This window comes from Anopheles stephensi, chromosome 3 (genome assembly GCF_013141755.1).
Source record: "Anopheles stephensi strain Indian chromosome 3, UCI_ANSTEP_V1.0, whole genome shotgun sequence".
In the NCBI taxonomy this organism is placed as follows: domain Eukaryota; kingdom Metazoa; phylum Arthropoda; class Insecta; order Diptera; family Culicidae; genus Anopheles; species Anopheles stephensi.
In genome coordinates, this window is record NC_050203.1 from 17,355,263 (window position 1) to 17,380,461 (window position 25,199).

The 25,199-nt window shown below is 47.8% G+C and overlaps 5 protein-coding genes across 11 annotated transcripts; 2 read left to right on the forward strand and 3 right to left on the reverse strand.

Annotated features, from left to right (window-relative positions):
- Nucleotides 1-632: 632 nt before the first annotated feature.
- LOC118513233 (protein ABHD1) lies at nucleotides 633-9,837 on the reverse strand. 6 transcript variants are annotated; one of them, XM_036058782.1, is made up of 5 exons: nucleotides 9,430-9,837; nucleotides 4,500-4,677; nucleotides 3,839-4,430; nucleotides 3,194-3,330; nucleotides 633-3,124 (listed from the first exon to the last, which is right to left on the reverse strand). In XM_036058782.1, exons 2-5 carry the CDS (start codon nucleotides 4,602-4,604, stop codon nucleotides 2,660-2,662), a joined length of 1,299 nt encoding a protein of 432 aa, XP_035914675.1. In that variant the 5' UTR covers nucleotides 4,605-4,677; nucleotides 9,430-9,837; the 3' UTR covers nucleotides 633-2,659. The 6 variants fall into 6 exon arrangements, with proteins under 6 accessions (XP_035914675.1, XP_035914673.1, XP_035914671.1 ...); XM_036058780.1 differs by having other exon boundaries at nucleotides 4,500-4,680; XM_036058778.1 differs by lacking the exon at nucleotides 9,430-9,837 and adding an exon at nucleotides 6,600-6,739 and having other exon boundaries at nucleotides 4,500-4,680.
- A 1,540-nt stretch (nucleotides 9,838-11,377) lies between these two features.
- On the reverse strand, nucleotides 11,378-15,508 carry LOC118513289 (ribonucleoside-diphosphate reductase subunit M2). Of its 2 annotated transcripts, none has more exons than XM_036058861.1 (5): nucleotides 15,176-15,508; nucleotides 13,437-13,694; nucleotides 13,083-13,363; nucleotides 12,550-12,997; nucleotides 11,378-12,480 (listed from the first exon to the last, which is right to left on the reverse strand). In XM_036058861.1, exons 1-5 carry the CDS (start codon nucleotides 15,224-15,226, stop codon nucleotides 12,328-12,330), a joined length of 1,191 nt encoding a protein of 396 aa, XP_035914754.1. In that variant the 5' UTR covers nucleotides 15,227-15,508; the 3' UTR covers nucleotides 11,378-12,327. The 2 variants fall into 2 exon arrangements, with proteins under 2 accessions (XP_035914754.1, XP_035914755.1); XM_036058862.1 differs by lacking the exon at nucleotides 15,176-15,508 and adding an exon at nucleotides 13,855-14,046.
- A 1,058-nt stretch (nucleotides 15,509-16,566) lies between these two features.
- Nucleotides 16,567-22,061, forward strand: LOC118512697 (FACT complex subunit spt16). Its single transcript, XM_036057511.1, has 9 exons — nucleotides 16,567-17,100; nucleotides 17,194-17,457; nucleotides 17,569-17,868; nucleotides 17,947-18,922; nucleotides 18,995-19,193; nucleotides 19,261-20,127; nucleotides 20,200-20,468; nucleotides 20,550-20,679; nucleotides 21,326-22,061. The coding sequence occupies exons 1-9, from the start codon at nucleotides 17,032-17,034 to the stop codon at nucleotides 21,498-21,500; spliced, it is 3,249 nt and encodes a 1,082-aa protein (XP_035913404.1). The 5' UTR covers nucleotides 16,567-17,031; the 3' UTR covers nucleotides 21,501-22,061.
- Nucleotides 22,062-22,652: 591 nt separating this feature from the next.
- On the forward strand, nucleotides 22,653-23,997 carry LOC118508846 (putative nuclease HARBI1). Its single transcript, XM_036048597.1, has 4 exons — nucleotides 22,653-22,911; nucleotides 22,981-23,422; nucleotides 23,486-23,630; nucleotides 23,711-23,997. Exons 1-4 carry the CDS (start codon nucleotides 22,766-22,768, stop codon nucleotides 23,971-23,973), a joined length of 996 nt encoding a protein of 331 aa, XP_035904490.1. The 5' UTR covers nucleotides 22,653-22,765; the 3' UTR covers nucleotides 23,974-23,997.
- Nucleotides 23,976-25,183, reverse strand: LOC118508847. Its single transcript, XM_036048598.1, has 3 exons — nucleotides 24,973-25,183; nucleotides 24,724-24,895; nucleotides 23,976-24,648 (listed from the first exon to the last, which is right to left on the reverse strand). Exons 1-3 carry the CDS (start codon nucleotides 24,987-24,989, stop codon nucleotides 23,995-23,997), a joined length of 843 nt encoding a protein of 280 aa, XP_035904491.1. The 5' UTR covers nucleotides 24,990-25,183; the 3' UTR covers nucleotides 23,976-23,994.
- Between the last annotated feature and the right edge of the window lie 16 nt (nucleotides 25,184-25,199).

Sequence of the window (25,199 nt, forward strand, 5' to 3'; positions counted from 1 at the left end):
CTGGTGGATGAGTGCAGCCATGGACCGTGTTTCCTGGAAACGAATCGGACATCAGGCGATGTCTTCAGACGTCCTCCACAGGAGCAGACCAGGAAAGAATTGGCAATGTTTCAGGTGTCGATCTGTGCAGAACATCAACCCATCAGTATGTGCACCAGGTGCCAGGTATGGCTTCTTTACCAAATTTATACTTATCCGGAAGGTCCGGTGGTTGAGGAAGTATTGGTGCCGGCTGACGGAAAGGCCCTGTATCGAGTCTTATGAAGCTGCACGGGTAAAGTCAAGCAAGCCAGGCAATGGCAGATCAAGGCGCAGAGACCCGTCCTTTGTGGAAAGTGCATCAGTGCTATCACACCATCTCAGTTTGAGCCTTCCACGCATGGTCTTTCTACTCCAGGCGCCAAGACTTTATGGGCCGGGTTGTTCGGTACCATTCTTATGACATGACCAGCCCTTCAGAGCTTGCAGAATAATAGAGTCATCGTACAGTCCAGCCAGCTCGTAATTGTAGGAACTCCTCCAAGCCTAGAAAGAATTTGTACAAACAGACAAAACCCAATGCGTATTCTTCTAAAGTCTGTGTTATTTTTATTTCAATTGAAAAAAACGCTTTCTTTTTTAGCTCCCTCTCTCTCTCTCTCTCTCTCTCTCTCTCTCTCTCTCTCTCTCTCTCTCACTCTCTGTTTGTTACAGCTTTTCCTCCGTCCATTGTTAACATTCGTGTTGCAAACGGTTGATAGTACAAATGTGAAACGGTTAAACATGTCTAAACTATCAGAACGAGCGCGCGTGCCACCTCCGTACGATTTGGGCAATGCAATGCTATGCAATAACGTAATTGAAACCCCGAAACAATATGAAAGGTAGTTGTGTAACATAGCCCGTCCACAGAAAAGAGTTTCATCCCATGTCCATTACTTCTAACCGACCGGTTTGAAACACTTTGACTGGGGCTTTTGCATTTCGCGTACTCTAATCCCATTCTCTCTTCGGTGCTAGCATAGCAAAGCTTCCTCTCCCCCCAATTGGGAAAAACCTGAAAACCTGGCTTTTTTATGATTAAAGATCAATTTGCAGAGGATATGTAAACAAGTGTCTGTTGTATAACGTTTCCAGTTACAGCGTGAAAGGTCCGTTTGATCCGCGTGTTGAGCTACCTAGGTGGCGAACTCTGGAGGTTCGCCTGTTATCTTAGCTTTAAACCTAGCATTTAATGTTTAATAATTGGATTGCTTGCTTTGTGCTACATTCCTACTTCTTATTACTTCTTTTTTCTTACGCGCTACACTAAAAGGTTTGTTTAAACTATCGAACAATTCATTTTATAACAACGCTCTATGTTCTAATGAGTCTTGCGTCCATGGCGTAGTTACACTACATCGCCGAGACAAACAATACTGGTGTCTTTATAGCAACTTTAACAATGTTATGAATCTTTTGTTTTTCTTTCCCTCTTACCTAGCTGCATTAATTAGCGTACCTTCACGTAACAAAATTGAAACACAACACCATATAACAAGTGACGAACCGAACTTTTGGAAAGTCTTGCATTGGTCCAATCCTAAATCCGCGTTAACTGCCAAGTAGGTAAGCAAGTTCTTAAATTAAGCAATTCATAAATAAGTCTCTTTACTTACAACCGAACAGGTTCTAGGCAGCTGGCTAATATACATGTAAGACACTACACTACACACCTGCATATTGTACGCATATGTTCCTTTTAGAAGATTCCACCCCAATGCAGGAATCGTACTTTTGTCGAGAGACGTAACAAAGCTATACTTGTAAAATTAAACTAAATAATTTCTGACCATTCCTAGCGGAACGAAACCGGCTGTAAGCTTTGCGCCGTTGTGCTTTGTGTAACACCGGCAAAAGCACAAACCTACGAATGGGAGTCGTTCGTTTGCCGCGATAAAGCCATGGGTAACGTTGGTCAACGTGTCAGGTATTGATCTGTTTTTGGATGTGTTTTCAAATGTGGTTTGGTTCAAATGTTAATCCTGAGAAAAATTACAAACTTCAATTTTTTTCTTGTTGATCTACCTATACCTCCATCATTAACGTTAAATTGATTTACGCTCGCGTGCTAATTGGCGAGCTTTAGATAGGTAATTCAAATTTAAACGGGCTTTTTTTAGCGACAATTGGGAAAAACGGTGCTAACGAGGGCAATAAGACTTGGTAGCATCCTGCTCGCTTTCTCTCGTTTATTGTATTGCCGGTCGTTATCTTTATCACATGCAATTTTTTTTTCTCGCCAAGCTTACGTGAGCTTTTTTAACGGGGGCGCTGCTGCTGAACGCCAGCTGGACGTTATAATTAACAGGCTAGAGGAAAGAATATTGTGCTACCACCCTGCAGCTTCCTCGCGAATGTGTCTTCAGTGAGCTACTCAATTTCTGGCATGATCACACACACACACGCTCGTAGATCGCTAGGATACCTTCTGGAAGTCTTGAACGGACCCCCAGAAGCTGTCCATCCGATCCGCGCCGGACCGGAAACACATGTACCTAGCGAACAAGCATTGAAACAAGCATTCCGACCTGGTGCAGTTGTTCTATTGTGGCAAGGCAGAGGCATCTGATCCACACACACAAACACACCACGAGCTGCTCAAATACCGTCGAAAAAAAAAACTCAGTAACCACCGCCATTAAAATGGGATGGATTTTTTCCGTATGGCACTGGCGGCAGCCAGCGACGGTTTGGTCGTCGGCGAGCCCGGCACCGACGTGGACGTGGTAAGGTTGTGCTCCATCATTAGCTGCGCGGTACGATAAAACTCGTTGCTCGGATCGAACAGGGCGGCGGAAAAGTATTGGCTAAACAACCGTCCCATGTACTGGTCCCTGTTTGCGGGCCACCAACCCTCCAGAAAGCCGATGTGACCACCGCGCGCCGTTATCAGGATCGCAACGTGGGACGAGTTGGCGGCCGCTTTCACCGGGATGGCATCGAGCGGCTGGAACGGATCGTCCGCCGCGCTCAGACACAGCAAAGGCACTTTGATCTGGTGTAGTTTGTTGTGAAGCGTCGCGTCGGAGTAGTAGCTGTCGACGTCCTTGTACCCGAAATGTTTGGACGTGAACGCCGAATCGAACTGTTTGATGGTTTTGCTCTGCGGAGTGGTATCGAGCGTGTTTAGTTGTGACGCCCGGCGAGCCCCTGGAAGCGATAAGATACGTACCTGTAGCACCTGATTCATATCCCATTCGAACTCTTCGCCCCGCAGTATATCGTACTTGCTGACCGTTCGGCACAGGCTCGAGGCAAGGTGTCGGCCGAGCAGATTGTTCAGTATGGGCTGCTCAATACTGGCACATCCTGCAATTGATTAGAATTTCATGAGATCTTTGAAACAGACGCAGACGGTCTATAAATAGTAGTTTAAAAATAGATTTTCTAACTTATTCCCAACACCGGTACTGAAGCTTCTAGAAGGAAGCTAAGCCTGTGCACGTGGACCACATCAGTCACACATGCGGTCGGTGGTGATTAGTCGACGCTCTTTTGAGCAACGCAACATTTGGCACTGATAAGACCGCGGCACCCCAGACGCCCTTGAGATTAACGCACGGTTAAACTTAATCGCACCGCAAATGTGCGATTTTTTGTTAACCTTTCTCTTCATTTTCGCTGATTTGCTCGTTCCGCATCCGGGTCCGAACCGCCCACGTTTTACTACGATTTGAAGCACACTGCCCTAGCACGATCGATAAATGCAAACCAACCCCAACCCATCTAACACACAGGGTCAGTTAGCTCGCGCTCGTGTCACCCGGTGGAAAGCCGGGGTTGGAAATAATTGATAAACCGCCACCTTCCCACCTACCCTTGTGCACGTCCCACGGTACGGAGATAATTTTGGCCGCGGTTAGGATCGATTTCGCTTCGTCGCTGTGGCGGGCCAGATAGTTGCCCAGAATCAGTCCACCCATCGAGATGCCGGTCGCACCGATCCGGACGTGCGGGTGCGCCTGCTTCACGTACTTCACCACCTCGGACAGATCCTCGCAGTTGGAGGCACAGTACAGCCGGGGTGTCTTGAGCGCCACACCACCAAGCCCACGGTTCGTGAAGACAACGGTCCGTATGCCGATACGATTGGCTGCCGTCACCAGACACTTGATGTACTCGGCCTGCGATTCTCCCGTCAGCCCGGGCAGGATGATAATGATCGGTGATTCCGGATCACAGCCCGTCTCCAGCCAGTCCAGCGCAACCTCACCGCCATCCTTGAGCGTGAGCACCTCGCGCCGATATTCGACCAGTGGCATAATGTTCGAGCGGATGATGCTGGCGAACACGGTTTGGGCACGGCTTTCCACACACCAGAACGTGGGCCAAAATTTGTTCTCCAGCGTGGGGACGTGTTTGCGAAGGTACTTCTTGAACGGTCCGTTCGAGACGGCAAGAATAGGGCGCTGTTGGGAAAGTAAAGTTTTGGTTAGCATTGAATGATCGAGTTTTGGCTTTGGGATCTCCACGCGTACCTTGACCACTTCCATCAGGTAGTAGATGAGATAGCCAACGAGAACTATTGCCACCAGATGCCACCGGGGCAGGTTGGTTAGGTAAGTGTACAAGAAGGACAACATGTTGGGGGAGTAGCTGTAACTAGGCTGTCAGTTCCTGATGGTTGGTTCCTTAGTTCTAGCTACTAAGAGAGGGCTTCTGGAAAGAGAACGTATATAAATGGATTAGAAAAATAATAGGAGCTTATATTCTCTCAAATATTTTCATACAAAGCAATTGAGGTAAACGATGCATCACATCACCAACATTTAAAAGTCTACTGGGTGTGCAGCAAAACCTTTCCTTTTCCAAATCCCACCAGCACGCACTACCCAACTTACGCCGCGCTCTCGCGTTCGTAACATGGAGGTCACAATGCCGCCGCAAACTTCTCGACCAGTCCGTAGCTGCTAGAGTTGGCAGTTCAATGTTCTGCATCTAGTACACACGCTCGGGGTGGTGGTGGAATGGTTGCATGCACCGTCGACGGCTGCATCACACGATTGGCACAGGCAGCATCGCAACAAACGCAACATGCACAGCCGTGCTTACAAGAAACCCCAGCCAAACAAGCCCTGGGAGAACCATTCCTCAAGGTACCCCCCGAACGACCGAACGCGATGCCTCGCAAGTAGGGTCGGTTTAAATTGTCGAATCGATTTAATACGATTGTATTATTAGGCAGGTAAATGGTAGAAAAACATCACGCAGGAAGCAACATGTGTCGGAGGCGAAGGGGACACAGTAAAGCCCTGAGTCCAAGTCCAACCATCCAAGAACGCGAGGTGTCAATTGTTGCGCGCACCTCGTCCGGAAAATGTGCGTGATGTGGCTAATGAGTGAGGGAAGAATGAAGAGCCTTTTAAGCTTAATCCGGCAAATCAAACCAATAAAGGCAGGATATTGTAGCCGAACGCTACCGGAATTTCCATTTCCAGCACGATTTCTATTGGGTATATCAAAATTCTTCATACATTCGACCTCGACGCTAAATGTATCATTAGTCCTGGCTGTCTGATACTGACCGCACGATAAGGATACCCACGAATGCCACGCGGGAACCAAGCGACCGGATACAAGGGAAAATCGATACGCAAAGGTCAGTGGACGGCCTAGCAAGGGTATGTGTACGTCGTCGTGGTTGGTTGTTTGCGTAAAGAACTCAACCCCGTGCTCGGGCTTCGCGTGTTGGAAAAGCGTTGGTAAAGGCTCTGGGTTTTTTTCTGGAAATAGAGTTTGGTAATAAAAATCTGTGGGAAATTCTAGCCAACTATCGCGACTCCGAATCACTTTTTTGTGATGTCGATCGTAGATGATCTTGCATTGCCATGTTCTATACGAGCTTGTGTTGTAGAGCATCCCCAACTACATTGCCGCTATCTAACGCGGCTCTTTGTTTTGCGACAACAAGTGATCTTTGCCCGCGCGTTCAGACTACCGGCGGCAACAACAATTTATTACAAAACCCTCGTGATGCTCCTATAAATACAGCCATCACTCACACTCACCATCCGCAACTGGCGTGGACCCGCGCGAGTGTGGGGATCGACGCGCAACACTCACTCTTTTTCTGCACATAGGTGCACGCGACAATCACGTTTCGCGGTTTCGCGGCCCCTACCTACGCACACCACCGCACACAAGCGTTGTACGCACGCGATGATCGAAAGCTCTAGACGGAGAGTGTTGTTCGGTTGTTTGCGGCACTGATTTACACTCTGCCACAAATCTGAACCGCACCAAAAAATAGGAACGGTGCTGTGACCAAATCCTAACCGGACCACACCAGCCCTGAAGGGCCGGTGAGCTATAGTGGGCAAGCTCTGCCACGATTAAACTGTTATCGGGAGGTTGCTGTCGTCACTGATAAAACGTCTAGTCTCCAAACCTCTCCGAATACAAGGCTAAACGCATTCATCATTCCATAGGGTGATGTGTTTTGCGGTCCTTATCACGATCACCCTGGGTATTGTTCCATCCCGTGAGTCTGCCCACTTCCGCCTGATGAATCTGCCGCAGCACACCAAACAGGCATCGGATGCGAATCAGACGGCCGAACACTGTATGAGATCACTCACCCACTGCTGCTGCTGCCGGCACGGTTGTTGAAACCACTAAACTGCTGTGCGCGCTCGATCGCTCGCCCTAAACCGACGGATTCGCGCACCAGACTGACGGTGGATGCGCGATGTTCGCGATACTTAACACTCACCGCGCGCGCAACGCATACTCACCAACCACAAACGGTGACGTAATGGAATCCGTCCGCACGAGTGTGTGAGCGCGGCATGCGTAGAGCACCGCGAGAAACCGGCGAGTCCGAAGCAATACTCCTCCGGGTCTTGCTCCGCTTATCGGCATGGTCGTGAAGGCGAGAGGACCCGGCTGCCTCTAAGCTTGAGGGGGTAGGGGTAGTACAAACCGGTGCACAAGGAAGGCTTTACACCCGTGATGGATTATCTCGTGACAGGGATTAGCGGTCGTGAGAAACCATTCCGGTAGCAACCAATAAGTATGGAGGATGAGCCATAGTGGACAGCTGGATGGGTACAAAGTCTGGACATGTTATCTTTCTTGATTTGATGATCACGGTATGAATCGACGCTCCTTTACATCGATCGTATGTAGGTATCGATCGTGATCAAGATGTAGCAACATATGTGCTAGAAGCTTAAAATGTTCTGACTTCGGTGACCGAAGGTACGTTTTTAAAATCGACACCAAACAACATAACGCTCGATTTGTACTTTTACTCCACTCTTGAGGGGAAGTCGTATCTATTTTGCTAGCGGATCCGCTGTGTCTTGATTAGCACCCTATAAGCCAGCAGCTTCTCAAATTTGAGACTATCAGGTACAAGGAGCTTCTTTCTCTTTGACTGTAGAACCTCGAGAGGCCTTGGCTGGCCATTTCTGGTATTCTTGACTAATATATACGACAAGGCCAATGTTTTGAGCTGATAGACTTCTTCAAACCCTGCTGAGGGATATTGGGCGGAGGGAAGCTGAAGGATCTCAAGCTAGTCTAGTTGATCCTAGCAACTCTCTCTCTTAATAGGGGCACATCTATAGGAAGATAGGTTTTCGACTAAGAGGTACATCATCTCTTTATTGTCGTTCTACCAACGTATTAGCATCACCAGGAACGGTACACATTTTCTTGAGGGAAGCAGATTTGCCATAGTTGACCCATGCCCCCTTCCCCTGATTCAAGTCCTACTACCCGCGTATCCTAAATGCTCGTAACTTGCGTCTCAAGCTACCTGTCTCAAGCTTAATCTGTAGCAAGAGATTCGGTGGATTGAAAGAACCTTCAGGGGCAAAAAATCCTTTGGAGATAATTTGTCCTGGACGAAAAACTTGAGGTAGACATCATGAGTAAACAAAAAGGTTTTAATTTACTAATCGCTTTGGTAATGTCAGGCGTACAAGGCTTCCAACTGTCACGATGATCAAAGCTGATGTCGCTCCTAAGGTGAGCCAGTCACGTAATGAAAATGACACCACGCGGAGTTCGAACAACCATTCAAGATACTCTAGAAAGCGTTTAAAGACAAATTTAAAGCAAGATTGTAAGAATTTGTTTTAAAAAACCCGATAGCGGAACGATGCAAAGCAGACGATAAATAAGTAAGGCACAGTAATGAAAGGTGCCGGGGTTTGAATAAATAATATGCATCCTGCAAGGTGTGTACTCACTTGCCAATTGGAAAACAGTACAAAAAAATTGAGAAAAAAATCCCCCCAAAAGGCTCTCATCACTAGCTGGCAAACAAATACTCCAGCCATATAGACCGGCGGTGCTGGTGAAAAATTAATAATAGAAAAGATTACCACACTTCAGTAAACGGGCGCGCCATTGTTTCCATATTGTCCCCCGATCGGAAGGAAAAACAACAATGTGGGGAAAACGCTTCCAGTCCCAGTTTTCTCCGGCTGATGATGTGTTTACACAGAGAGCCCGAAACCCCGAAATGCTTTCCTTCGGTAGCATAAATTTTGCTTACGATTGCCACTTTCAATCGTGTTTACGCCTGCAACAGATCAAAAAACGCGCCTCGATGCGAACCGAAGCGGTATTGGGACTTTGTTTACTTAACCCCAAACATACCGTCGTGCCAGACATCCGCATTGCTACCAGTGTCGTGATAAGAAATGTGCCGGAGATGAAGACGGGTGTTTTTTTTTTTTTTTTTTTGTTGCTGCACGTTTTACTTTCACTGCAGGTCCGCTATCAGGAATCGGTCGTTTTAAATCATTGTAAACGCATAATGGAAAGAAATTTGACTAGAGCAGAGTAGATTGTGTATTGGAACCAATACCACATGTGCAGCGTTAAATAAACAATAAACTCACGGAGTACCAACAACAAAAAATGCGCAAATACGAAAAACTGCAACCGAAACCACGTGTCGTGTCCTGGAACGGCCATTGAAGTGCCAGCACCAGCGTTCTATTCTATCGCACTCCAACTCGTTGGTCCTTCAACGCCTTGCAAGAGTCCATTGAGCGGGATGACGAAAACAAAGGAAAGGACGAACAGGGGGTTCGTCCCCTTTCTGGAGTGCCTTAGAATGGTTGGCCAATTTTGCCAGGTGTGATTTATATCACCTACAACGCCTACACCGGGAAAGGATCCCACCAGCTGTAGTGTTACTTCAGCACACGAAGGATGAGTTATGGTCCCTGTGGCTGTTTGTTATTGGAAGTGTGCCTCTCTCAACAACAGCTGTCCGTTCAGGGGGTGCACCGGTGGCCTGCAGTAAGGTAAAAGTTGCCATTCTTCTTTCTTCTTCCTCTTGATATCTCTGGTGATTTTTTTCCAACAATGCGCCAACGAAGGATACCTATTGTGCTTTGGGAAAATTCCATATTGCAGTGCATAGCTCCTGCCCCTGTTGGCCTTTACCTGTTTCACCTATCCAGGGTTCGATCGGTTTGAAGAATTCCATCCACGATAAGGACACGACACGACACGACGAGCACAATGCGGGTTTCCTTCTCAATGCGGATAAAAATCCGATGTAACAAATGGGTAGTTGACCAGCGGTGAACACGTGAAACGGCGATGAAAACCCGCAACAAAAACAGCCTGGCCACCACCGCTCGCTCTCTCACTCTTCTACCGGTCGTTAACCCAAAAACTCCAACCGCGTGTTGGATCGGTAACACCTTAACAGGCACTGGGAACCGGAAACCTGGGTGTCTTTTTGTTACAGAACCACACCACACAGGAACTGGCGTGCCTCGGTCCAAAGATCCCCTCCCGACGGGCGCGTACGAGGTCCCTGGTGAGCAGCTGAGCGTGCGGTGCTAAACTGGATGGTTCCAGGACGAAACAGCCACTGCTGCTCCACACAACCGGCAGCTACCGGGGGACGATTGGGTTAAACGCGCGTGGCCAACTCTCTCTCTCTCTCTCTCTCGGTAAGCGTGTACGGTTCGCGGACCATTGGCCAAAAAATTCCGGCTGCCGCATTGCCGCGTCGACGAGCGCGCAAGGTATAGGGGCGGAAAATTCATGCGCCAACCGTGCTTCTGTATGGTGTCGGCGGTGGCCATACAAAAAAAACCGTCAGTTGAACCTTACACAGAGCAGATCTAGCAGTAACAAACAGAGAGAGAGATGGGGAGAGCGAACTCAGAGAATGGAGCAGAAAATGCCATTGTAATTTCCACCGAAAGGTGGCACTCTCTGACGAAGAAGAGCAATTTTCACTTGCCACGGAAAACCTGTACACCTTACCTAGCCACAGATGTTGGGAGAGAGAGAGAGAAGCTTTTCATGAATGGAACCAAGGAAAAACACGTGGTATTTTAATGGAGTTTCGTTTTCGTATGTTATGTGAGCAACTTCCGAGTGGATTGGGCACGCGGGCTTGGGGAATGGCATCAAGGGGTGGGAACACACGGGAAAGGAGGATTCGCAAGGGGTTTTCACACTTAATTCGTGGCGTGGCTGAGCTTGTTTAGCACTGTAAATATTTGTTTAAAACTTTTCTGAGGAAATTACCTAAAAAATCCATATCGGTCACATGACAATTCTGGCAAGATATCTGGCTAAAGGATTAAATGCAAACAGTTCATGAAGTGAGACCACGTCTTTAAATTTCTGTGTTAGGACTAGACAAGCTAAAGATGGATCTTTTCCAAAAATATCTGTTGTTGAATCCTGGAATCAACACGGTCCAGGAAGATTCTTTGAAGATTCCTAAGAGACCAACCTCACAGCACATGAAGTTTATCTGTATATCAAGAGAAAGTAAGAGCAATACTAACTTACTTGTCGGGCGATTCAACCTCAAGTCTTCGCTGAAGAAACCCTTTCGACTTCAGTCGATCCCTCTACCTCAGCTTGTGCCTCCTGTACTCGACTGCCTGAGATGTCTGGTTTCTCGTGACATGGCGGACCCGTCAGAGCCGGCTCATAGAACTCGTCAATGTCACAGCTCTTTCATTGTCCTTCCAATCCTACGGGTCCCGGCATCCCCTTCTTAGCATCTTTCTCTCACAAAAACGCTTAAGACAACAGTTGTTTCATCAGTGTTGGACAAATTTCATGCCTCAGGCCGTTCTGGCGGACGCATCCACACCATCACTCCAGCTCAGCTTGGGACTACCCCGCCTCCTCTGTCCGTGTGGACGGCCTAAAAGGACTTAAGGGGCTGAGTCGTCCGGTGTCATTCTCATGACATGACCAGCCTACGCTCATAGAGCTCGTCATTGCAGCGGCTCTTCGATTGTCCTAACACATAGACACTGTCAATGTGTAAAAAATCCTACGTAAAAAAAAAATCAAAGATTATAAAAATTAATATCCTCTATTTGAAAAAAAACTACTATTCCACAAACATCAGTTCTCCGTAGTTACATATATAAAAGCTTCTTTATTGGCAGATTCATCAAAAAAAAAGATGCTCCTTTCCATTAAACGGGGTTGTGTATACACGTCGGGATAGTATGCCTATTTATGATATAAAAATTACAATTTAATTGTATCCTAAACCCTCTCCACAGCTAGCACCTCTCTGGGCCAGGTCGTCGCCTTCCACGACACTGCAGGCCGTGATCGAAGAATACACAAGCACACACACCACCCATCATCACGTCCTACAGGTTCGTCGAAGTTGCGGGATAAGTTAGTCAAACTGCATTCGACCCATCTCTCTCCACTCGTGAATCAATAGAACACACAACTCGTGTCAAGTGCTCTCCACCATCCGCAATTTAACCATCTCCCTCCCTGCTGCTGGCTATGCTATTTCGATTTGTAGAATTAATGTATGATGCATCGCGAACCGGTACGACTAACTTTAACTAATCCTTATCCTAGAGAAACGTAGAGTTAGTGCACTTGAAAAACACATAAAAAAGAATCGACTTTTCGCGCAGTGGTTTACATGAGGCTCGGACAATTTTTCGGTCAGTTCAGAGGAGAGATGATAGTTTTAAAATAATAATTGAAATAAAAGCGAAAAAATGTACATAATTTTCGTGTCTAATAAGGCATTACAAATCAAATCTTGACCCTTTCGCTGATGGCCCGGTGCCACAAGTATTGTCCAGTCGCGGAAATAAAGCTGTCTTAAAGAAGAAGAAAAAAAAACCGAAATACAAATTTCATCCCGAAGGATCGATGATGGTGGGATGAGACGGGGGAAGAGCGTTGCGTTAACCCCACACAACGAAATCACACTGTTGCCGCGCCAAGGCAGTACACGCGCATACCGGCTGCGTCTGACTGACCACTGACCCTGTTCAATTCTCTAGCGCTCATCAGCCACCTAATGACCTCCCTTAACGCGACTCAGAAATCTGCATCGAGCGTGAACACATTGTCAAGACGGTTTGCCATCACGCCCCACTTCTGGTATTCGCCGACCTTCTTCTCGAAGAAGTTCGTCTTGCCCTCGAGCGAGATGAACTCCATGAAGCTGAACGGGTTCTTCGTGTGGTAGATCTGAAAACATAGATGGATTGTATGAAATGCCTGCGCCAACTACAAAAAGGGAATCATCCTCTGCCTTACCTTGTCACAGCCCAACTCCAGCAGCAAACGATCCGCCACAAACTCAATGTACTGCGACATCAGATCACAATTCATGCCGAGCATATCGACCGGCAGGGCTTTCGTCAAAAATTCTTGCTCGATCACTACCGCATCGCGGATGATCTCCGTCACGCGCTCCTTCGAAGGCTTCTGCACCAGATACTTGAACATCAGGCAGGCGAAATCACAATGCAATCCCTCGTCCCTCGAAATCAGCTCGTTCGAGAAGGTAAGACCCGGCATAAGGCCACGCTTCTTGAGCCAGAAGATGGACGCAAAGCTGCCGCTGAAGAAGATACCCTCGACGGCAGCAAATGCGACCACACGCTCGCCAAAGTTAGCCTTCTTGCTCGAGATCCAGTTAAGCGCCCAGTCTGCCTTCTTCTTCACGCACGGTAGCGTTTCGATGGCATTAAACAGGAACTCTCTGTCGAGCGCGAGGGGGAAAAGGAAACCATAAATTAATTTATATTGAATTTGAGTTGCTCATACCACACACACACACACATTACCTTTGCTTCGAATCACGGATGTACGTGTCGATCAGCAGCGAGTACATCTCACTGTGGACGTTCTCCATCGCAATCTGGAAGCCGTAGAAGCAGCGCGCCTCCGTTACCTGCACCTCCTGGCTGAACCGTTCGACCAGATTCTCGTTCACGATACCGTCGGACGCGGCAAAGAAGGCCAGCACGTGCGAGATAAAATGACGTTCGCTCGGTTTCAGCGAGTCCCAGTCCTTCATGTCCTTCGATAGGTCTACCTCTTCCACGGTCCAGAACGATGCTTCGGCCTGCAAATGAATGCACCCACGTTAGCAATCGAGCAGGATTGCGTAATTGCACCGAGCCCGAGTGCCCGCTTACCTTCTTGTACATCTGCCAAATGTCCGGATACTGGATGGGGAAGATCACAAATCGCCGTGGGTTGTCCCGGAGCAGTGGTTCGATCGACGGATCGAACGGTGCCGATTCACGCAAATGCACCTCGGACAGTTCGCTCTTGGCCAGCTCCTTCGGATCGGACGTACCTTCGTCGCCGGGTGCTTTACCCTCCTCCATCGGGGTGGTCTTGGTCGGGGACGCCACGTTAGCTCCACTTTCCGTCAGCACTTTGCGAGTGTTCTAGAAGGTGGAAGAGTAAGCGTCATACAATGTACCATACGGGAAAGGATAAATCGGGAGAATCATATACAATTGGCCAACACAGAATGGAAAAGGTCACGGAATGCGGATTACAAGCAAGCAAGCACGCCGAAACAAAAAAGGTCAGGAAGAAGCCTACTTGGATCAATCCTGGATTAGGAATGGTTGTTCCACACCGAAGTCACAGTACACTTGTTTATTTATTTTCCCTTTTCAACGTAACCCTCGGGAGCCCTTTCGCGCACTACACGCTCGATAGTGAAACATTGTTTTGGTTTTATTTACGTTTCCTCCAATCATTTCACAACGAAACTAGTGCAAACGCTCACGAGACGTAATGCGCATGTTTTGACAGTTCTCGTACGAGCCAAACGGTCCCTCCACTCGTTCCCTTCCAACAACCCTTTCTCGTTCCCTTTTCCACTCCAGCCGTTAGAAGAAAAAAAATGCTAGCGAAAGATCCAGGTAGGCGCACAGACCAACATCGTCCTCAAGGGATAAATCAGCTGTTTTCGGGGTGGTAAACAAATGTTTGGTCGGTCCCACACATTCTTCTGCGGGAAGCAACATCTTCAAGGTGACGAGTAATATAGTTGTCTCGCTCTTACTTTGGCTGGCGAAAGAGGATGGCTTTTACAAGTTCTACCCTAGAGCGGTTGAATTCTTCGGATGCATAGAGAAAGCGAACTGTGTAGATATTTAATAATAATTACAGTAAATTCCAGTTAAAAGCTAAATATTGTTTCTTTTAGTTAAAAAAACAAACTTTTATCTTACTCTGATGTACGAAAAGCTATTAGTACCTCCTTTATCGAGAGCCGTATCTTGCACAGGCCGTTAACACGCGGCATAAAACGACGCCACCACTGCCCACCGGTACATGTAATTTCTTGTACGGAGGCACGCACATTTCCCGCTCACGGGTGGTAAAATTGGCGCGTCTCGCAGTGGGTTATCTGCAATGAAGCGTGTGCAGCCCACATTTGGAGGGAAAAATGATGTGCGTTTTGGAGGGAAAATCAGTTGTCAGCGGCAAATGCGCGCCATCCAACGTGTCATTTATTTTCGCGCAGAGAGATTCACTGCTCCCCCGCAATTTGTGTGGCAAGAATGTTTGATCTGGTGTAAATTACAATGGGAACTGGTTTCTTCCCACTCAAACCACGCTCACAATGAAAAAGGCATTAGAAGAGCGCTTTTCTTGAGCAATAATGGAATAATTCACGTATAAAACAGGTGAAATATGAGACCGAAAATTGCCTGCCTGTCGCAAAGCCAACACGGACAGAGTATGATAAAATACATCACGAAGCACGCCATACTAGGCGTATGATATAAATATAATATTCTATTCACAGCCACATAACTAAGCTCCCTGAAAAGCAATTACACCACATTGTAGCGCAAAAGCTAGGCAAATGCATTTGCCCTCCCTCGCTCCCTCGCTCCCTTTCTCTTACCTTGATGATGGTCTCCATGTTTTCGGCAAAGTTTTCCTTTTCCAGAACCATCTTTTCTTCACACACGTACAATTTAGGGGGTTTAGCAGCACACAAATACAAAACAATCTAGCCGGCTGTACAAAACTATAGCCTGCACTTTCCACACCGGAGATTACACTTTCTGTATGGGGGGGTGGTGTTGGTCGTTACTTCCTTTGTCTTTTCTAAGAGCACTTTGCGTGAGCCGCACCGCAAGTGAACGCGTCCGTTTTCCGTCGAGATATGAATGGCAAATGAATGGCACGCAGCACCGCAAACCTAGCTGTGGTCCCGGTAGCGATGGCGCCAAAAATTTTCCATTCCGTTTTTCTTGATGTTGCATCTTGTTTATACATCGAGTTGGACGCTGTTTGTGTGAGGGAGAGGGTGAGAGCGTTGAAGATGCCTTTTCTAAGTTGTTTTTATGGTGCATGCACCAGCAAACATACTGCCCAATCGACAAAACGCGTGCGCCCTCTAGCGGGAAATAAAATTTGAGATCGGTTTAAAAAAAACTAGCCGAAATGAATATGAAAATTAAAAATTTACCATAGGTTTTCTCACAGCAGAAAATGCTCGGAAAAGCATACAAGAGGTCGGAAAAATGCTGCAAAAAGTTTAACAAATTCTTACAGTCCGAATAATAGACGGACAATCAAATACGATTTTTTTCAACATTTTTTTAAGAGATATAACAGTATGAATTTTGCGAGCGATTTTGTTGTACGACGGAACTTCAAAATGGTTTAATATGGATCTAACTGGACAACGTCGTATGAAATTATTTGCTGAATTCAGGGGGGATCCGAATTAAAGAAAAAGGATATACTCTTAAATTTTCAATGAAAACGTTAAGTACAGATTTTTATTTTGTTCGTGAAACCAAAATCGTGCACAACACATCAAGGACATCTGCCTACAGGGACTGATTATTCTTCTAATTGTGATTTGAGTCAAAAACATCGCCTCTTAACCACCAGAGGTAATACTAAATCATCTGAAGTAATTCCGAAATCAAAATATTGTTCACACTGTTCAACAAGTAAATTGAAAGCCTTAAATTATATGTTCATCAAAATAGTTCATTTCTCGAAAAGTGAGTGTTTGGGAGAGGGTTTTGTATTCAGATTTTAGCCTAAAAAACCTAAAATTAGATTTTCACGTCGAACTGCACCCGAAACTCTTTATTTTAGACTAAAAATATGAAAAATGAGACGAATGAGCATGAAATTGCTCACAAACATCTCACGCTCACCCAGCTTCTCACCAGCTGACCCTGAAAAAGAAATGTCAAAATCTGTGCAATGGGCGCGAACCCGTCGCTGGCAGATGTTCAGTCAAAAATTAGCGGTTCTAAACCCACCGGCGGAATTGTAAACGCGCGCTCAAAGCAAGCACCCGTCGCCATATTGTTATTTATTTGCAAGCCGTGCACTCCGTCGCAAATCGTGCCGTCCGGCCTCCGTGTGTGTGTGTGTGTGTATGTGCGCGCTGGCCCAGCAGCTGTAAAGGCATGTGTGCAGCCGATTCCGTGCCGCTAGTTCCGGTGTGCGCTTGCTAGAAAACAAAAGTCCCCGAAAAAGAGGGCCGGATTTGCTGAAACTCGTGCTGTGTGCCTGTGCTGTCCAAAGCCTCCTCCGTTCTGCTGGATGACAGTTGGCGGAGACGCTAGTTGCACTCACATTTTGCATGCTAAAGTGAAGAGAGAGGTGTGTGTGTGTGTTGTTTGCGGCAACATAATTTGTGCGTAGTGCGAAATCTGTGGTAAACGGTACGCATAGGGGCCATTTCCCTGCGGTAATTAGAAGCGGCCGATACACTTCGGGCACAACAAGATGTCGAACATTGCGCTGGACAAAGACTGCTTCTTCCGGCGGATAAAGCGGCTGTACGCAAACTGGAAGGTAGGGGAACACCATCATCATTGCAGCCCGGAGGTGTCACCAGAGTGGCTTTTTTTTCTAACGAAATCTCCTCTGTTTTCGTTCGTTCCACAGGATCCGGAATTCAATCACGATGATTCGCTGTCGAAGGTGGACTGCATCATGACGGCGGTCGGTGTGGATGAGGAGACGTTCTACAGCAAATCGACGTCACTGCAGACCTGGCTGTTCGGCTACGAGCTAACCGACACGATCAGCATATTTTGCGATAATGCCATCCTGTTTCTGACCAGCAAGAAGAAGATCGAGTTTCTGAAGCAAATTGAAAAAGATTCGGAAGATGGTTTGCCACCGATTCGTCTGCTCATCCGGGACAAGGTTGGTGGGCAAGCGAGCATTCCACGCGCGATATGTCATCCGCGTCTATTCCGCATCGGATTAAGTTTGCTAATGGCAATGTGCCTTCACTCTTTCTCACTCCCCCGTTAGAATGACAAGGATAAAGCCAACTACGAAAAGCTGTACGAGGCGATGAAGGCATCGAAAGCCGGCAAGACGGTGGGTGTGTTTACGAAGGATAACTTCCCGGGCGAGTTTTGTGAGAATTGGCGCGCATTCCTGAAGGATAAGCATCTTACCAACGTCGACATAAGTGTGCCGATGGGATACATCATGTGCCCGAAGGAGGACTCGGAGCTGTCCACCATCAAGAAGGCGTGTCTCGTGACGATTGACGTATTCAACAAGTATCTGAAGGATCACATCATGGAAATTATCGATGCGGATAAGGTAATGGCAGGGAAGGAAATAGGCGGTGACTCGATCATGTGTACGGTTTGTTTATGAATGGCATTGTCCCTTTTGCAGAAAGTGAAGCACGTGAAGCTAGCGGAAGGCGTCGAATCGGCCCTTACCGACAAGAAGTACGTGAGCGGTGTGGATACGAACCAGCTGGACATGTGCTATCCGGCCATCATACAGTCCGGCGGCAACTACAGTCTCAAGTTCAGTGCGTTCAGCGACAAAAACTATCTCCACTTCGGTTCGATCATCTGTGCGCTGGGCGCACGGTACAAATCGTACTGCTCGAACATTGTCCGCACGCTGCTCGTCAACCCGACCGACACCATCCAGAAGCACTACAACTTTCTGCTCAATCTCGAGGAGGAACTGCTGAAAAATCTTGTCCCCGGCAAGCGCCTCTCGGAGGTTTACGATTTGGGGTTGGAGTACGCGAAGAAGGAAGAACCGAAGCTGGTGGACAAGCTGACGAAAACGTTCGGCTTTGCGACGGGGCTCGAGTTCCGCGAAAACTCCATGACGATCGGACCGAAGTGTGTGGCGGTGCTGAAGAAGGGTATGGTGTTCAGCCTTAATGTGGGGCTGGCCGGGTTGGAAAACTCCGAAGCATCCGACAAGGAGTCGAAGGTGTACGCGCTGTTCATCGGCGACACGGTGCTGGTGACGGATGAAGCGCAGGCGGTCGTGTTGACGCAGTCGAAGAAGAAGATCAAAAATATTGGAATTTTCCTGAAGGATGACGATGAGGAGGATGAGGAGGAGGAAGAGAAGGACACGGAACAGGCGCCGGAAATTTTGGGCCGCAGCGGTAAGCGATCGACGGTGCTGGAGAGCAAGCTGCGCAACGAGCAAAGTTCGGAGGAGAAGCGCAAGCAGCATCAGAAGGAGCTGGCGATCGCTTTGAACGAGAAGGCGAAGGAGCGGTTGGCTAAGCAGGCGGGCGGTAAGGAGGCGGAAAAGGTGCGCAAATCGACCGTTTCGTACAAGAGTGTCAATCAGATGCCGCGCGAGCCGGAGGTGAAAGAATTGAAGCTGTATGTTGGTAAGTGGTGTTGGCTGATGGGATGAATGGTCGCCATCACGTAATGACGTTATGGGTTTTCGTTGGTTCCAGATCGAAAGTATGAAACGGTCATTATGCCAATCTTCGGTGTTCCGGTTCCGTTCCACATCTCGACCATCAAGAACATTTCCCAGTCGGTCGAGGGCGATTACACGTACTTGCGTATCAATTTCTTCCATCCGGGAGCGACGATGGGTCGCAATGAGTCCGGCATGTATCCCAATCCCGATGCGACGTTTGTGAAAGAGGTGTAAGTGTTGACCAGTGTCGAGGTGGCCGTGTCCCGTGCTAACACTTTTCCCGCTTTTCTCCTCCAGTACCTACCGTTCGACAAACACGAAAGAGCCGGGAGAGATAGCGGCCCCCTCGTCCAACCTTAACACAGCATTCCGGCTCATCAAGGAGGTTCAGAAGCGGTTCAAAACACGCGAAGCGGAAGAGCGCGAAAAGGAGGATCTGGTCAAGCAGGACACGCTGGTAATGTCACAAAACAAGGGCAACCCAAAGCTGAAGGATCTCTACATTCGACCGAACATCGTGAGCAAGCGTATGACCGGTTCGCTCGAGGCGCACGTCAACGGTTTCCGCTACACGTCCGTCCGGGGCGACAAGGTGGACATCCTGTACAACAACATCAAGAGCGCATTCTTTCAACCGTGCGATGGTGAAATGATCATTCTGCTGCACTTCCACCTAAAGCACGCCATCATGTTCGGCAAGAAGAAGCATCTGGATGTGCAGTTTTACACCGAGGTCGGCGAAATTACGACCGATCTGGGCAAACATCAGCACATGCACGATCGGGATGATTTGGCTGCCGAGCAGGCGGAGCGTGAGCTTCGCCACAAGCTCAAGACGGCGTTCAAAAGCTTCTGCGAAAAGGTGGAGATGATGACGAAGCAACAGATCGAGTTCGACACCCCGTTCCGGGAGCTCGGATTTCCGGGTGCACCGTTCCGCAGCACAGTATTATTGCAGCCCACGTCGGGCAGTCTGGTGAATCTGACCGAATGGCCGCCGTTCGTCATTACGCTCGAGGACGTCGAGCTGGTGCACTTTGAGCGTGTCCAGTTTCATCTGCGCAACTTTGACATGATATTCGTGTTCAAGAACTATCAGCAGAAGATTGCGATGGTCAACGCGATACCGATGAACATGCTGGATCACGTGAAGGAGTGGTTAAAGTGCGTAAAAGCGGTGTGGAAGGTTGTAGCAGGGCTAGTTTGCTAGTTTAAAATAACTTTTATTTCTCGCAGTTCGTGCGATATTCGCTACTCGGAGGGTATACAGTCATTGAACTGGGCAAAGATCATGAAAACGATTACGGACGATCCGGAAGGATTCTTTGACAGCGGTGGCTGGACGTTCCTCGACCCGGAATCGGAGGGCGAGGCTGAGGCAAACAGTGAGACGGAAGATGAGGAGGATGATGCGTACGAACCGACCGACGATGATGATGAGGAGGAGTCCGATTCCGAGGATTACTCCGAAGCGTCCGAGGATGATGATGATGCAAGTGAAGAAGGTAATGGAGAGAGAGAGAACGAGAGAGGGAGGTGTGTGTGAACGAAAACGATCACCTAACGCGCTTGTTTTCCCTTCCTAGATCTCGGTTCGGACGAGGAATCGGGCAAGGATTGGTCGGATCTGGAGCGGGAAGCAGCCGAAGAGGATCGGAACCGCGAAAAGGACGACTACGTTGATCGCAATTCGTCAAAGAAACGGTCCCATCATAGGTAAGTTGCGTGTGCGAATTTATGGCGGCCCTGTGGTACAGCTTGCAAAATTTGAAGCGTGCACTGCCCTTATCTCTCCCTATCATTGGACATTGTTTTAAAATGCAAATCGCACACAACAGTTTTCGCTTTCTCTCACCCGTTAATATACATACTAATTTCACCTACGCATGCTTTCGATCATTTGATCTTCGGATTGGGATGATGATGATGATGATGATGGTGATCGTGGCAGGCGTGATCGAGGAGTAGCTACATCGAAGAAACGACACGAACACAATCGCAGGTCATTAGAGTAACTGAAACGGTGTGCTGCAAAAGGGAATTGAGTCTTTAACTTCTCGATGCATTTGCGGGCATTTGGCATTCGTTCTTCCGGGTTATCGATGATCGAGATGATCCTTCGTCTTGACCCCAGTATAATTACAAATATAATAAGTTAAAGACTCAATTACTTTTACCCCACTTAACATGTATAACAACTCATATCCTTCCAGCGCTTCCATCTTGTGCTAAATTTCGGTCACCGTTGCTAGAGCTGCTAAAGCAAATGCAATCAGCGTGAACCAGGAGGTCCTTCCTTTGCTAAACCGTTTTTCTTCACTCTCTCTCTCTCTCTTTCCCTCTCCTCACTGCGCCTCTCTAGCTCCTCCAAGCATAGCAGCAGTCGGGATAAGAATCACAAGGACAAACACAACGATAAGCACCGCAGCGGCAGCAGCAGCAACAGCAAGCACAACAGCAGCAGCAGTCACAAGCGTTCGCGGGACGACAGCCGCGACAGTAACCACCATCACAAGAGCAAGAAATCGCGAAAATAAACCACCTCCCCCCCTTTCCCCCGGACGATGATGGCGACGACCGCATGCTAATGCTTTCCCGGTAGTGCGAGAGAGTATACGATGAATAATCATGCCCATGGTACGGCCCCGCTTACGACGGTGGGGTTGGTTTTTATTTGGTATAACGTTCATAAGCCCCCGATTTTTCACCCACTTACTACTGACACCGGCGTAGAGAGTGTGGCTACTGTTTGTTTTTGCTCCCCTCGCGAGGTGGCTGGTTCCCTTCGACAGGAAGCCATCCCCCCCACCAGAAGGGCGGTCCAGGTTAGCATTCAGCATTTGTCTACGGACGGCTGCCGAATTGTTTGATTCGTCTCGATTAATTCCAGTTCGCTTCGTAAGGAATGTTCCAGCATCGCGAGTAGTTCGCTCTTGAATGTTCGTCCCGGAAAACGGAAACAAAAAGTGGCAAAGAAGGAGGATTTGTGAAAATTGTCCCGCATATACATTATTGATTGCATACATTCAAAAAAAAAAAACGGTAGAACACATTAATGGTAAATATACGTATATGTCCATCACTAAGGAAAGTGGAAATGGTTTTCTTTTTATTGTATTTTGGTTCGCTCAAGTGTAAGCATGGCGCAATGACATAGCCATGAAATTCGGTCTAATGTTGGCTTCTTCAATCAAAGGAAATGTTCGATTCTCGATGAGTTGGCCACCGTCAGGACATCTCTCAGCCAAAGATAGTCCTTAGAAGCTGTCGCTCGTAAGTGGGTCTTCCGTTAGCATAACCTAGGACACTCATGCTCGGAGCGATCTCCTAGCATTGCTGGAATCGTCTGAATCATAAAAGTCTGAGGTAGTAGACACAATTTAATGGGGCTAGGGCTAGGTAGTAAGCTCGAGAGGAAGCATAACCGCTTACATGTAAGCGAGCTGCTGCCCTGCTCTTCATGGGACTAAGCTCTACCAGATTTTGCTGCTTAATCTTGTAATCGACTATCTTTCTTCTACTCTACTCTTTATTTAACCTAGATTTTTCTTAAAGCTGCCTAGAATTATTTCTCTTATGTATCGGAATTTAAAGTGATCCACGAGAGATTTGTTGCCGCACACCTTTGCTTCTGCAAATCGTTCGTGAAGCCCACCTTTCAATATACACCTTGCGCTGCCAACTGTCAAATGCCGTGCTAGAGCCGTTTTGTAAACAAATCGTTCAAAAACGCAAACAAAACACTTTCGAAACGAGAAAACCAACTGAAAGTACGTAAATTTAAACAGAAAGTGGCAGTAAAATGATACCGGCACTTTTATTTGTGTCCGACTCGAGCGAAGAATATTCATCGGACGACATTGATTACGGTCACTGGACGGATGAGGAAACCTCTACCGATCGCAATCGTACGCGGGAATCAATTCCGTACCATTTAGACAATGAATGGTAAGGTAAATCTGCTGTAAGAGAGTTGCGAAAAAAAAAATATTTATCTCATTTGTATCGGTTTTTAAGGTTCCTAAAATGCTTCCACGTGCCACGAGATGTGTTTGAAACACTGTACGAGGGCGTGTTTCCAAAGCTTGCCGCCTCAACTGAACGTGAGCCTACGGTTTACGAAAAGCTAGCGGCCACGTTACGATACCTAGCCAAAGGTACCTGTACCAGTGACACGGGCGTTGGCGGTTACAAAGCGATGCCCCGGAAAGCGTTTCAACAGATGTTTCTACCAACGCTAGCGGCAATACACGATTTGATCTACAGCAAATATGTCTTACTGGATCCACAAGACGCCGAAGAGCAACGGGAAGCGGAACAATATTTCCTAGAACAGTTTCCTCAGCTGCGTGGCGTGGGATTGTGCGCAATTACGACACACATTGAAATAGCTGAGCCGGCGGAAGAGAAGCATCTGTTTTACTACAAGCATGGCGCGTACTGTCTCACTGCATTGATGGTAGGTTTGGTGGATGCGTCGTGAAAACCCGATTGCCAAATTAACAGACACTTCCCATTCCAGATTTGCGATCAGAGTAAACGAATCAGGTACGCCAATGCAAGCTTCTGCGCCGCCATAAACGATGTGTATGTATGGTCCAGTTCGGGTTTGGATGACCATTTCAGTGAGGAGTACAGTGACGGTAGTGCAGGCTGCCAGGTATTGGGTAAGCTGGCTAATTCAATCCACCGACTGAACTGTATCGCGATTATATTAACCTTTTTTTTCTCTCCTCTCCTTTTGCAGCAAGCTCCACGTTTCCCTCTAAAGCCTGGTTAATCACACCGAAGCAAGACGCCAAACGCAACAGCCCTGAGGCCACATTTAACGAACAGCACGAACGGGCATTAGCAGTGGCGGAGGAGTCGATTCAACTATTAAAGGAGCGTTTTCGATGCCTGCTTGGCAATCCGCCGATTCCGTACAAACCTCTCGAATGCGCCACTATCGTTGCCGTTTGTTGTGCGCTTCACAACATGTGCATGGAGTACGAACAGTTGCAACAATAAGCATAATTTCCAGTTGCGTTTTTATTTCGATTTCAATACCTCCGTTAAATTGCGCAGCACGCCACTCACGTGCTTCATGTTCGCGTTCATCTCTTCAAACGTTTTCGCCATCGTTCGCAGCTCAGCGGTAAACTCCTTGCTGGCCTCTAGGGAAGCATTTACCGATGTGATTAGCGCTTGGTTGGTTTCGAGCGCTTTGCGAATGGTGGCTTCCCTCGCCCGTCTTCTGGCCGATGCGCCGAAAGGTGCAGAACTACTGTAGCCCCCGTTTCCCAACGGGTCCTCCGTATCGTTGCGGTGCTTTTTAATGGTTATGTTGGGAAGTTTGGCCAACCGTTTCTGGCACGCTCGGATCGTGTTGCCGGATGGCGTTGGTGCCTCGTCCATATTATCGTCGGACACTGCCCCGTCCTGCATCAAACCTCCTGCGCCTCCTCTCCCATCCATGTTGGAATCCGTTGGGTCCGCGTCAAAGTGGGTGGCCTCCTCGCTAACCATATCATCCGACCCGGAACCGATGTCCTCCGTCAGCTTTGCTTTCTTAATCTCCAAACCCAACAGCTTTATCACACGTTTGTGTATGGGGGACAGGTGCTTTGGATAGATGCCCGCCGCAATGGCCGCATTGTATTGCATGACTCGCTTCTTCGCACTACACTTGTAGTCAAACCAAGCCTAACCAATGGACAGCAAAACGGATACGGATTAGTAAGATTATTTTAACGTGTCCTAAAGCGATGTTCGCTTTACCCTCTTCCACGATGTAACATCTTTACGTGACGGTCCTATATCGTTCAGCTCGCTGGCAACCTTGCGCCAGAAACCGTTCTGTGGACCCCGTACAAGGTTTCGGGCAACGTCTGGTTCCGACTCCAGGCAGCCTATCAACCGGCTCAGCTGCTGATTTGTGATGCGGGAAATGCTGCAAACAAGCGAGCAACAAGGGCTGTGAGCATTCAGTGCAAGTTAAACTAGATCGGTTTACACCGGTGTACTTACGGTCGTTTTCGGTCCATGGTGGATGTGTGCGTGTGTGAGAGCTATATTTGGAGGATTATTTTACGTTTATAGTGAGCGAAGAAATGCGACCCATGCAATTGGAAATTAGTCCCTTTGAAAACAAATTGTGTTTTTTTTAGTAAACAACAAATCGAACGCGACTTGAGAAACAAATACAACAGGCTAGGCTATTTTGTTGCCTGGATTGTCAAAATAAATGTAACGTT

Coding starts and splice junctions, on each gene's coding strand:
- LOC118513289 (XM_036058861.1), bottom strand. CDS start 15,226: ATGGTTCTGGAAAAGGAAAACTTTGCCGAAAACATGGAGACCATCATC. Junction 13,695..15,175: donor ACATGGAGACCATCATCAAG/GTAAGAGAAAGG, acceptor TCCACCTTCTAG/AACACTCGCAAAGTGCTGAC. Junction 13,364..13,436: donor TTTGGCAGATGTACAAGAAG/GTAAGCGGGCAC, acceptor ATTCATTTGCAG/GCCGAAGCATCGTTCTGGAC.
- LOC118512697 (XM_036057511.1), top strand. CDS start 17,032: ATGTCGAACATTGCGCTGGACAAAGACTGCTTCTTCCGGCGGATAAAG. Junction 18,923..18,994: donor AGAATTGAAGCTGTATGTTG/GTAAGTGGTGTT, acceptor CGTTGGTTCCAG/ATCGAAAGTATGAAACGGTC. Junction 20,128..20,199: donor CACGTGAAGGAGTGGTTAAA/GTGCGTAAAAGC, acceptor TATTTCTCGCAG/TTCGTGCGATATTCGCTACT.
- LOC118508846 (XM_036048597.1), top strand. CDS start 22,766: ATGATACCGGCACTTTTATTTGTGTCCGACTCGAGCGAAGAATATTCA. Junction 22,912..22,980: donor TACCATTTAGACAATGAATG/GTAAGGTAAATC, acceptor TCGGTTTTTAAG/GTTCCTAAAATGCTTCCACG. Junction 23,631..23,710: donor TGCAGGCTGCCAGGTATTGG/GTAAGCTGGCTA, acceptor CTCCTTTTGCAG/CAAGCTCCACGTTTCCCTCT.
- LOC118513233 (XM_036058782.1), bottom strand. CDS start 4,604: ATGTTGTCCTTCTTGTACACTTACCTAACCAACCTGCCCCGGTGGCAT. Junction 4,431..4,499: donor ACCTGATGGAAGTGGTCAAG/GTACGCGTGGAG, acceptor CTTTCCCAACAG/CGCCCTATTCTTGCCGTCTC. Junction 3,331..3,838: donor ACCGTGGGACGTGCACAAGG/GTAGGTGGGAAG, acceptor AATCAATTGCAG/GATGTGCCAGTATTGAGCAG.
- LOC118508847 (XM_036048598.1), bottom strand. Junction 24,649..24,723: donor ATGTTACATCGTGGAAGAGG/GTAAAGCGAACA, acceptor TCCATTGGTTAG/GCTTGGTTTGACTACAAGTG.